Source organism: Triturus cristatus, chromosome 7, assembly GCF_964204655.1.
Source record: "Triturus cristatus chromosome 7, aTriCri1.1, whole genome shotgun sequence".
NCBI classification, from domain to species: domain Eukaryota; kingdom Metazoa; phylum Chordata; class Amphibia; order Caudata; family Salamandridae; genus Triturus; species Triturus cristatus.
This window is the reverse complement of record NC_140590.1, coordinates 315642596-315655685: the sequence shown is the minus strand read 5'-3', so window position 1 is coordinate 315655685 and position 13090 is coordinate 315642596. Positions and strand designations below refer to the sequence as shown.

At 44.5% G+C, this 13090-nt stretch overlaps 1 protein-coding gene across 2 annotated transcripts in view; it reads right to left on the bottom strand.

The window, feature by feature from the left end:
• The window catches only part of TMEM150B (transmembrane protein 150B), a 136412-nt gene that overhangs the window by 36552 nt on the left and 86770 nt on the right, over positions 1–13090 (bottom strand). For both annotated transcript variants that reach the window (XM_085616375.1, XM_085616376.1), the window contains 2 exons: positions 8696–8755; positions 3554–3621 (listed from right to left, as the gene is read on the bottom strand). In XM_085616375.1, the coding sequence (XP_085472501.1) occupies positions 3554–3621; positions 8696–8755 (128 nt within the window). The remainder of the gene's footprint in view (positions 1–3553; positions 3622–8695; positions 8756–13090) is intronic.

Sequence of the window (13090 nt, the reverse complement as noted above, 5' to 3'; positions counted from 1 at the left end):
TCAGGTTACGGAAACTCAATCCTTGATATGTGTCCCACTTGGATTTAGTTGTTTTTTAGTGTTATCACTATGGTTTTTAGGTTGGATTGGTGTGTGTTTTATTAATTTTTACTATGTTTAGTCATCATGTTTTAATAATTTGACTACTATGAAATATTCTACATGATCTTAATATTTTTATCTTGTATTGCTATATGATATTGTACTCTATATGAATCTTTTTTTAAATATGTATAGTATGTCTTTTATGATGTCAATCGAATAAAGACTTTTTGACTGACTGGCTTTCAAACACAGGGAGCTGCCTTGTAATTGTACGGTTGTGTGAGTGGCTATGTGAGTAGCAGTATGGGTTAGTAAGTGACTGTGTCAGTAGCTGTATGGAAAAGTGTGTGACTGACTGCACTGGGTGAGTGAGTGGGTATGTGAGTGGTTGCATGGCTGAGCGGCTGTTTTTTTTAGTAACAGTATTGGTGACTGTGTGGGTGTATAAGTGGTTGTATGCATAAGTGAGTGGCTGTGTCAGTGACTGAATGACAGAATTTGTGTATGTGTAAATAGCTGTATCGGTGAGAGAGGGGCTGTGTTATGGTCTGGATGGGTGAATGAGTGAGTGTGGGAGTGGATGTACACGTGAGCGAGTTTCTCTATAAGTGACTGTATGAGTGAGTAAGTTGCTGTATGACAGTCTGTGTGTGTGAGTGAGTTTCTGTCTGTGTGACTGTATGGGTGAATGAGTGAGTGTGCATCTGATTGTATGGGTGGGTGAGTGGTTGTGTGAGTGAGTGGATGTGTCAGTAACTTTATCTGTCAGTGAGTGCCTGTCTCAGTGAGTATATAGCTCACTTAGTGAGTGTCTCATTGCCTGTGTGGGTATGTAATTGCCTGAGTTACTGACTATATGGCTGAGCGAGTGGCTGTGTGACTAGAGGTATCGCTAAGTTAATGTTTGTCTTAGAGAGTGTTCAGAGTAGTGACTGGGTGTGTTAGTGACTGCCTGGATGAGTGAGTGGATGTGTGAGTAACTGTATAGGTGAGTGGGTGTGTTAGTAGCTATATGGGTTTGTGAATGGGTCTGTCAGTGAGTATAAGAATGAGTGAATGGGTGTGTGTGTGGTTGTATGAGTTTGTGAATGGGTATATTACAGTGTGTCTGTGTGGGCATATGACAGGGTGTTTCAGAGATAGTTTGAGGATTTAAGTAGATGTGTAAGTGTTTGTCTGGATGATAGCATCAGTGACATCATCAGTGATGGAACTAACCATGTAATGAGTGATGTAATATGTGCGGTCCTAAGCAGTGAACTGTGGATGCACAAGTTATTGTTAGGCCGCTGTATATATATATATATTTTATAAGCGCCTCACGCTGCTCCAGCATAAGAAAAAGTCGCACTCAAGATTTACAATTCGTGAATAAATTTGTATTTATTGACTTTGACGCGTTTCGACAACACAGTCTTTGTCAAAAAGTCATACAGTGACCAGGAAGTGGGAGTGAGCTTAAGAACACTTCCTGTGAGTTAATCGACATAGAACACAGAATGCACTTTGGTTGGAAAGTTTGACATTTAGAAAACAGACTTTAAAAAGGTTTCTTATGTCACATTAAAACATTTCAGATGCAAGTGCAAAAAGTTAAATTAATTCAAGTGCTAATTCAATATTATTAAAAATACGGCGAAAAATGCATTTTGAGTGTAAATAAACATACATAAATGCAAAGAACACACATGGTGCAATGTGCCTAGTGGCAAATTAGAATAGTCGTAGCTCATTGTCATTGCTATTGTGTGCCTCATAATTCGCATTGAAGGATGTGCATTTGGGCTCAACTATTTGATGAACAGAAGTTCATCAATGTTAATGGCCAGTGCCAGTATTGATAAGTTGAGACCGAACCAATGTCTAAGTCAGAAAGAATAAGACCACCATGTCAGGTCCACTAGGGTCGCTTAAAGGGAAAGAAAAACCACACAAAATATATATGTACGGCGGTGCAGGGAAGGAGGATAAAAAGATTTGGCCAGTGTTATGGGTGGAGCAGCCGCTCCTACCACAAAGGCCACCAAAGGTACATTACAGATCATTGTTGGCGTGTTCAGGACATACGTGAAAAAGATATATATATATATATTTACACACACTGGGCGCATGTCAACTGACTTGATTCTTGAGTCACTAACTGCATTTTCATCAGGGTGGGTCGGGGAAGGGGAGTTCATGTTTTGAAACTATCATTTGTAATAAATGCCACTCAATGCAGTGATATCATTCAATGCACTAAAGTGAAACACTTCTGCATTATAAAGATATATATTATTTTGAACTATCCTTAACACTGTTTTTTACATGACATTTGTTTAATGTTTTATATGCTAAATATTTTGATGACTCAGCTCGTGCTCTAGCAATTACGGCCAAATCAGACCCTTGGCTGAGCTCCAATTTGCCTTCCCTATACAATTGATGGCTTGCCTACCTTTATTTCAAGTTACCCAACCACTGACAAAGCACTTCGTGGCTTCCACAGGTGTATGAAGCAGTATGCAAATGCTGCAACACGATACTCTATATTTGGATAATATATCAACCTAATCAATATACCAATTGACAGTTAGCTCAGCATTAGGCATTTTATTTGATAACACTGTTCCATCTAGTACAACAAAAAAAGGTACAAAGTTCCTCTGGTCGGAGAGAGAAGGAAGAGTTAGATTATCATGTGTAAGGGGAGGGGGGAGGGGGAAGACCCTTAGTTGGAACTAGGGCTCTCACACACCCAGCAAGCTAGGTGTCATGCTTCATCATTTGAGCCTGCCCCTCGTCAGGTCGGCGCTGCAATTCCTGACGGGCTCCCACGAATGGGGCTCTTTGGCGGTGATCTTTTGTTCCTGCCGTAGGGTGCTGTGGGGGTAAGGGGCCCTAGAAAATGTAGATGTGAAGAAAATGTGTAAAATAGGTACTGTTGGTCCACAGATAAGGTTTATTTACGTGGTGAACAGCCTAATTAAAACCAAAATAAATTGAGGTGGGTATAAGCACTAGTGATTATGCAACTAGTTATGTATGCCCTACACTCGCAAAGATCAACATGTTTCGTGCCTTGGTAGCCAAAACAATGGTCATGGCACTTCTTCAGGATCAAGAAATAGAACTATCTACAAAAAAGGTTAGTGTAAATATCACATACCTAACAGGTGCTTGAAAGTAACCTATCCTGCTAACAAGAGAATCTTGCAGCAGTGACCGGCGGAGAAAAGGACTCCAATATGGGTCCCGCGTCGGTGGACGCAAATGCTGATGAACCTACCCCTGCCGCCGGACCCAGGCAGGGGTGTAACACAGGCCCAGGCAGCCCTGGGGTGCAAGGGGTCCCCAAATCCTCCATGGGGCCCTCAACACTTCAAGGTGGCCACATTCAGGCTAAGGTCAATGAGGGATGTAGGAGACCCTCGGGACCTTCATCAAATTCTGCAGGGGGACCCAACATTTTGCATTATGCCACCATCCCTGGGCAAGGGCCCACACATACAGCACTCACACTACATACCAAGAATCGCTGCCACGTTGAGGACTTGGCCGAAGATGCAGCTCTGGGGAGGGTAGGACCCGCAAGTGCTGGAGAAGGAAAGTAAAGGCATATGATTCGACAGTACTGAGACTCGGCTCTTTGGAACACACCCACGCCAGGAATACCACACAATGACTATAATGCAGATACACATACCGCTGCAGTCGCATGCTAAGTGAAACGTTTATTTAACAACTCACTAATTATGTGCAATTGTGAAGTCTCCATATATCTTTTCCCTTTACACCACTGGTAAAAGGTAAGTTTTCATAGAGATGTTTGCAGCAAAAAGACCACTGCAAATGCAATCAGAGAAACACTTACCCACTATACGGAAAATGTGAACATTATTTGCAACTGATTAATATGGAGGAATTTCTTTTGTAATAATAAATGTGAATTTTTCTGGAAAATCTCCTGTAAATGTAGTGTAAAGACACTTTCTTTCTGAAAATATATATCAGCTTTCATTTTAATTGGGGTATGAATCATATAATAAACTTTACTATTTACATATGTGCATATATATGATATTCATTATATTAAATTAATTTTCATATATCTATAAACATAATATATGGAAGGCAACTGTGCCTGATGGTCCTATAAAGTCATTATCGGATTCTACAGACATGATTGTAAATAAAAGCATCACTAGTAAGTAGAGGACACCTTCACCTCACTTCCACCATCTCCTGCCCTTAACAAAATATTTTACAATTTCCGCAGGTCGGGGATGCAAAATATCCTTAGTAGATCTCCAAATGTTCAAGCAGCGGGGGCAGGATTCTTGAATACAGAGGACACTGTTCCCACCCAGCTTCAAGCTCAGTAGAAAATCTCTGTATATTGATATATTTTCAATATGATACACATTTTATATTAACTTTCATTTTAATTGAGTTAGAAATCAGATGTTATAGCAAAAATGATACATAGCAGTATTCATATTTTACTGCATATGTTGTACTTCTATTTGTATTACTATAGAGCTTAAATATAACGTGTCCTATAATGCCATCAAGGGGTACTGTTGACATGATTGTAACCAACAATGTGTCTGGTTTATAAAGGGTACTTTCACTCCATTTCTGCCATACTCCCCCCAAAAAATATTTTTGTATGTGTCATTGGTACCAAATGTCCCTACATTTGTGTGTGAGTGTGTGTGGATGTGTGTGTGTGAGACATTATGAACAACATTGAACTCACCCAACTCATCCATGACCTCATGCACATCGCAGGTCACATTCTAGACCCATCTTCCCCTCCAGCTACTGCATCAGGTACATTAACACAGCGGAACTCACCTAGACCGACCACTCAATCGTTCACTTCAACATTACTAGCTCACAGACCTCTGCCCCTATTCTGCCCAGCGCCCCTTCCCCCCACCACAGTGGAGCAAAGTCTCAAAGGACACATGGATCAACGCCCTCAACTCCACCCACCCCCTCTCGTCCAAACAATTAGATCACCAACTACATCAATAGCCTATCTCTCATCGGCAACAACACCCACTGACGGTGCACCATGCAGGCTAGCTGGCATACTGTAGACCTCAGAAATGCTAAAGGACACTGATAACAACTGGAAATGAGATTGGCATACCAGCAAGGACACGGCCGACAAGACCGCCTTCAAGACAGACCTCAACCTCTACCACAGACAGTTAAGAGAATCAAAGAAAAAGGCTTTAGTCTCATGCATCGACTCAAGTGCCAATAACAGCAAGGAACTCTTCAACATCATCAAATAATTATCTAGCCTCTCAAGCAATAAACAACATTACCCCCTCCCAGGAACTCTGCAACAACCTTACAACCTCTTCCATGACAAGATTGCCAACATCTACAGAAATTTCAAACCCCAGCCCAAGGACACCAACTTTTTCAAGCAACACAATGACCCTGCTATCACCACAGACACCCGACTAACCAAATGGAGCCAGCTCGCCCCAAAGGAGACTGCCTCCATTATGAACTTGGTTCAATCAGGGGCCTCCCCCGATTCATGCGTGCACCACGTCTTCAACCTAGGTGAAGCCAGAATCAGCCACAGACTCACCACCTTGTTCAACACCTCAACTGCCATGGCCACCTTCCCTGAGTAGTGGAAACATGCAGAAGTCAACGCCCTAAAGAAGCTATTGGCAGATCCTAGCTAACTCAACAACTACCGACCAATCTCACTGCTCCTGCTCCTGGCCAAAGTATTAGAAAAAGCCATCAACCAACAACTCTCCTCACATCTGGAACAGAACCTCCTTCCAATCCAGATTCTGCAGCAACCACAGCACCGAGAGAGCCCTCATTGCAGGTACCGACAACATCCGGGCCCTACTCGACCGAGGAGAGACTGCTGCTTTGATTCTCCTGGACCTCTCGGCAGCCTTCGATACGGTCTCCCACCACATACACTTCACAAGGCTGCACGACATAGGCCCCTCTGAACTCAAGGAAATCATCCGTGGAGTACACCAAGGATCCTTGTTCAGCCCCACCCTCTTCAACACTTATATGACACCTCTAACCAGCATCGTCAAAATCCACGGCCTCAACATCATATCCTACACCAACAACACACAACTCATCCAGGGGCGTCTGGTGACATTTGAAAGTGGTGGGCGTGAAAGGTGTGGCTGAGTAAGAGCACTTTAGGATGATGCTGCCAACGAGACTGCATTCCTGCTTATCCCTTTCTGTGGCAGCGCTGTAAAATATTAATTAGATTGCGCATTGCCACTAGTAGTGGTAATGCACAATCTAATTAATATTCTAATTTGGAAATCTACCTCACCTGGGAAAATCAATACTGTGCTTCTTTGCTGTAATAAATCAATCATGCAGTTTGTAGTCGAAAGACGCTTTGGCACAGAGTCACTGGTAACACATTCTGTGCTCTACTAATAAAATGACTCGTTTCACAGCATAAACATAAAAGTCCTCTGCAAGTCAGCCGGCAGTCCAACAAAAGGTAGAACAAACATAGACACGTCACGGCCAAGTCCATCTTGTAGCCTCGTGGCATAATAGTGATTTTACAATAACCTATGGTTTTTGCTGCCAGTCTGCATTTATAACGCTGCTCCCCCACCCCCTTCACAAGTAGTATCGATTTCAAGTGACTTCACTCACTGTGCTGGCTACAACATGATTGTTCCGCCATGGCCCATGACTGCATTCGGCCTAGCCTAACCGAAAAGTGCCTTCTGAAAACAGGACTCAATATCACATTTCCTCTAGCCAGAGCACCAACTCCACTTTCATCAAATCAGACATGACATTCCCAGTGTAGCTCCCTACCCCTAGAACCCAGTGCAATAGAAACACATCCTCAAGTCAGTCTGCAACAAAAACTACAACAAACACACGCCTCGGCCAAGCCCAACTTGCCGCCTCGTGAGATTCCGGATTAGAGAGCCTTTACGATGACCTATGGGCCATGCACTGCACCCACAACAACAAAACACAGAAAGGAGAGCGGCCACCAGGTTCTAATTAAGGGAGATGAAGAGACAGCATTATGCAAGCAACATGAGGGGGGGATCAGGGGACAGAGACCACTAGAGTTTCAGAAGTCAGATCTTTCAACATGGCTTAAAGGGGTGGGAAAAAGGGTTAAGTTAGTCAGCAGCAGTCGCGACTCGTGTGGGGGGGGGGAGGAGGGGTGTCACGCGGGGGTGGGGGGTTTAAAATAACGTAATAAAATAAATCCTACCTGAGCAGGTCCGCGCCGCCTCGGGTCCGTTCTGGCGCCTACACTGGAACAGCCCATCACTGCTGGCAAGACCCCTCTCAGCCAATCCTGGCGCTGGAGCAGCACCAGGATTGGCATAGAGCAGGCTTACGCTCCGCCCGCCTGCCCATTAGGAGACCGAGGTTTGAGCCTTGGCTCAACCCTCGCTCTCCTAATGGGCATGCGCCAGCCTGTGGAAACACTAGTGCGCATGACTGGGCACGGGGCAAAAATTCGCCCTCCGTCCCCACTCATGCGCACTTGTGTGCTGCTGCCTGTTGCCCCAGACAATGCCTGTCAGTCAACATGACGCCAGACTGCCCACTCCCTTCAGACTCTGAAGGGGGTGGGCGGTTCGACGTCACACTGACTGACATGATTGTCAGTTCTACATCGGTGTCTCTGAACTTAAGTAAACTGAGAGTTTACTTAAGTTCAGAGATGCCGAGGGAGCTGTGGGCGCGGGCGGGGGGGCAATGCCCCAATGCCCCCAATGGACGCACCGCCACTGGACTCATCCTCTCCCAAGACACCACCAAGACCAACTTCCACAACTGCATGTCAGATGTCGCCAACTGGGTGAAGGACAACTGTCTGAAGCTCAATATGGACAAGACAGAGGTACTGATTTTCAGAAACAAAAGCTCCCCATGCAACACATCCTGTTGGCCATCAGAACTCAGACCTACGCCTATCCCTACTGACCACGCAAGGAACCTAGGCATGATTTTGGACAACAAGATAACCATGACAACTCAGGTCAACTCTGTCTCTTCCTCCTCCTTCTTCATCCTCCACTTGCTTCATAAGTTATTCAAATGGCTACCAAAAAGCTCAAAACACACCATCACCCAGGCTCTTATCCCCAGTTGACTGGATTACAGACTATAAAGAATGCTGCAGCCAGACTCCTCCTAGATCTCCCTCGATGAACCAACATCATCCCCTACCTCAGGGAACTCCACTGGTTCCCTATACAGAAAAGAGACCAGTTCAAGCTCCTGACCCATGCATACACAATTGAAACCTGCCTACTTGAACCACCGCCTGAACTTCCATCATCACATCAGACATCTCTGATCCGCGTCCCTTTCTCTAATTCTCACCCCGCATCCGACATTGCAGATAAGGAGGTCGCTCCTTCTCCTACCTCGCAGCGAAGACATGGAATGAGCAAGCCTTTCCTCTATGGACCTCCCCATCTCTTCCAGAGATCTGAAAGTCCCTGAAGACCTGGCTATTTGGCTAATCAACTGGACCCTGCCAGCGCCTGGATACCCTCACAGGTGACAAGTAGCGTTCTACAAATCTACTGATTGATTGGTGTGTGTGTTTGTGTCTGTGTTTGGTGAACATTCAGGTGACGATACCAATTGCACATACCTAATATAGGGGAAGACCTCAGAGATGTTCACTGATCCGTTGGCCACGGCCATGGCATACCTGAGGATACAGAGAGAGAAGCGTCAGTGCAATGACACAAATGGACTATGAACACCAGCCTCAAAAGCACACATTCCCATAACAACAACATGCATACGCAAGGCTACCAGCGTGCCCATTTATTGAAAATAAACTATCCTGCTTGTTAATAAAAACCTTCCTTACATTGGCGTTCGTGGACATGCCTATGCTGTGCTCTTTCAGATGTGGTTTCAGATACTTCAGCCGCAGAAACATCCCTGCAAAATCTGGTTTAATCAGTGATTTGCCATTCATGTGAAAATAGGACAAACTATTTCAGTATGATGGTGAGAGACATGAATGTCCTCTGTAATATAGAAAAAACTTATTTTGTTCTGAATTTCTTTCACCTGAAAATGTGGGCCTGTCAAGTGACACTGTAAATGTTTAGGTCTCTCCTAAGACAGTGCAGATGCGCTGTCGCTTTTGAAAGATATTGTATACAATAAGGGTCTTGCAGCCCGCCCTCTGCTTACCATTTGTTGGTTTCATTGACTCTCTTATCTATTGCCTCCTTATTCACCAGCGCATGCTAGCTTCACTTCCTCTTCTTTCGTGTGGAGCATGGACCAAGTACTGATTGCTGAATCTTGATTAGTGTCCTTCCACTGCTCAAACTGTGGTTGAGGTACTATTTTCATTGTTATGCCCCCATGCTGCGTCCTTCTTCTTCCCCTGTGTTGCTGCTTCCTGTGTTGTTTCTTGCCGCCCACTGTTGTCTGTGTAGCTTCTTCCTACTCCCACCTTGTTGTCTGTGTGGCTTCTTCTCCTTCACCCCCATAGTCCTTGTTGATTCTGCCCTGCCCACAGCTACATCCACACCACCATTGTCTAGGTTGCTTCTTTACTTTTCCAGACCCTCTTATTAGTGTTGCTTCTTTCCCATATGCCCCCGTTGACTGCGTTGCTTCTTAGCCTCCCACCACCCCAATGTCTGTGTTGCTTCTTCCCCTTCAAAACCCACCCTCCCATTTTCCCTGTTTCTTCTTTTTCACACTGCCACTCTCCCATTTTCTGTGTTGCCTCCCCCCCACCATAAGAAAAAAAGTGTGATGGTGCGGCTAGCACTAGCCACTTCAAAGCACTTTTTTTTAACATCCTGTTGCCTGTTCTTTCCCATCCTCCCTCCTGTTGTTCAAGTTGCCTGTACTCTGTTATCTGTGTTAGCTACCCTCAACCACCATGAGAAAATAAAAACACTATGACATAATAAGTGCTGGGCGCATCACAGAGATTTTTTATAACTTTTAGGCATGCTTCACTGCAGCTGTGCTGCTCTACAAATTGACTTAATACATTGATAAAGTCAACAGCGCATGCATTGGCAAGACCTATTGACTTTGCCAATGCCTGTTCTTTGCTTCAGAAAGATTGCCTGGAACGTCATATTTGCCACCATGAGAGCCATTCTTACAAAATTATTGGTGGGGCAAGCAGCCACTGTCCGTGCAGGTAACAGCGGTGCGGCGGTGAGGCCGCTTAAGGGGGTATTTCGAGGGAAAATTAAATATATAGTTAATTTTTTCTCGGCATCGTCCCTCAAAATACCCCCTTACCTGGCCCCACCACCCCACTGCTGTTACCTGCACGGATCGCAGCTGGGGGCAAGGTCTTGAGAGTTGCTCCAACTAAGCCTGATGTCATGAAAAAAACCATTCTTACTATGGTCCTGGCATCTGCATTTGCAGACCGGAGGGACGATGGGATGGATTTTGAGCCTGATACTGTGCAGAAAAACTCTCTCAATTCTCAGTGAAGTACAATTTGAATTTCTTGCTTTATTACCTTTACATATTTTGGTAGCTCTGGCACACATCACTCAACCATCATGGCTCTACCATATATGATCATTGACCAGATCTTCTAACAACAAGTGTGGGCACGGAGCCAGATATCCACCATGTCCACTGTAATTGAACAAGCTCTTGTCTTCTCCAGCTATACATGTGGCAAAATAATGAAAAGTCAGTATTTCTATGAAAGAGTTGCCCATATATTGGCCACATCTCTGAGGAAAGGTAGTAGGCCCAGGGCAGAATCATTCATATGTGAGGCTCACTTCTAGCTAGAAGTGAGTCATGGACGCCAATTAATCAAAATGGCGGGTGTGGCGGAAGTGACATTGCACACACTTTGACTGCAATAACATCACAGGAAATTACATCATATGATCTTTGACCCTGAAACTTCCCAGGAAACGGGTCACATGACCATCGATCCTGATGGCATCACACAAAAAAGACTGCTAAAGTTAAGAAACCTATCAGTGCACAAATATGACAACACACCTATCTACTAGAGTTCAGGTTAGTAGGACTGAAGCAATATTTCACCTGCCCGGGAAACAATCATTTGCAATGCAATAGGTCTCGCATTTACGGGAGTTTGAGCTATTGGCATTGTAAATGACAATGCCTTTTTTTTATGTTTTGGGTTTTAAAACATAAATAAAGGCATTGTCATTACTAATAGCATAAACTCTCGCAAACGCGAGACCTATTGCATTGCAAATGCTTGTTTATGTTTGATCTGCTTAGCTGGGACGCTGTTCTGATAATGAATTTGCTCCTCCTCTCCAGCTTTACATCGGAAGGAGGAGTACCCTTGTAGCTTTCTGAAAACCTGTCAAGCGGGGGCTCGAGTGGGCAGACTGTCACTCTTCGAGGGAAGGATGGTTGTGAGGAATGTGCGCTGCTGTTTCTCTGTTCACACAGCTCTCCATTGCTTGCTCTCAAAGCCCGATAAGGACTATGACTAAGGGGTGCATATTCTGCTTGCTCATGTTGTACCTAAACAGGACGTCCTAGATGGAGCAACAGATCTTTGACTAAACAATAAGCTCCTCAAAACAAGCCCAAAGAAGGGGGACGGCGGAGATTTCAAAAATGACAATTAAAATAATGTATGCGAAAATCAATGGATGAATAATTTAATGAGTGCATGGATGGACAAGAGCGCAAGTAGAGGAGACTGGATGGTTATATATGAGTTAGTGAGTGAATGGACATATTTACAAGGATGAATGAGTGGGCGGATGAATGACTGGATGGATTACTCGATGCATAAGGTTATCCTGAGTTGTTGCAGTTTGTGGCAGAGGAAGCTACAAGGTTGGTAGGATATGTAAGACGGGACAATCCAGACCAAATAACACAAGTAAAAGAGCACAGCAGGCTATTCAGAGGCTGTGTATGTGCCCCTAACACACTTTGGACCCAGCTTCATCTCTGTCACATGAACTATTGCGATGCCAACCACCTCTCATTAGGGGTTAGACTGGGTCATAACATTATTTGATCACATGTTCATTCAAACTGTAACCTCTTGACAGAGCGCACATAATTGTCACATGTGCAACTGTAATTACCATACACCGGCGGCTATCAAAATACCACCAAATTCAAGAAAAGGAAATACTGTATTTACAGGACGGGGAGTGTGGGGGGGGGGGGGCGGGTTGTAGACAGCACAGTGAAGGGGTGATGCTAGGTAATTAATGGAGAAAGTAAAAATAGCGTAGAAGAGGAAGGATGTATGAGATCTTACCAATATTTAGTATTGTCAGAACTGAAACAATTTTAATTATGTTTAATCACATCAAAATCATTGTTTTTACTTTCGGAATGTTTCTTTTTTTTGTGGAGTTTTATATAGCGCGAACTAGACACGAAGGTATCAGAGCGCTTTACATGAGCACTAGTTATGTTACAGACTGATTTGAACTGCTAACCAGCATTGGCAAAGCGAGTAGGTCTGGCTTGTTTGAATCGCATGTTCTGTGTGATAGGTCTGTATGCAATAGCACAATTCACAGAGGAGTGACTTAAACACTCGAAATTGTTACTGGAAGTGTGTCATTTCACATTAGAATGTCACTCACAACTGAAACCATAGAAACAATAACAAATAGGAATTAAAAGGCCAGTCTGGGAGAAGTCTGGTCTCCAGCTCTGCCCTTGCTGTCCTAGGCTTACTGTCCTATATGCCCCAGGCACGAGCATCTGTTGTGTTCTGGACACATCTGTGCACCTCAATGGCATAACATAGCCCCCTCCTCCACCCGCCAGACCCAGGCCTAAAACCTCTTGACTGAGTCTGGAGGGGGCCCCTCCCGGTACTTTGCAGAGTGTGGGGCGTGGCTCAAGTTTTGTTACATCACGGGTGCGCCTCAAGCACGTGCAACGCTCCGGCACTGAAGGCGTGCGTGACATGCCTCCAGTGTGTTTGCGTGTAGCGGGTCTAAATGCACAGTTTATGTGCAAGCTGTGTGTTTTGTTCTGTGAATGCCTGGGTGTGTTTATTTGTGTGCGTGCC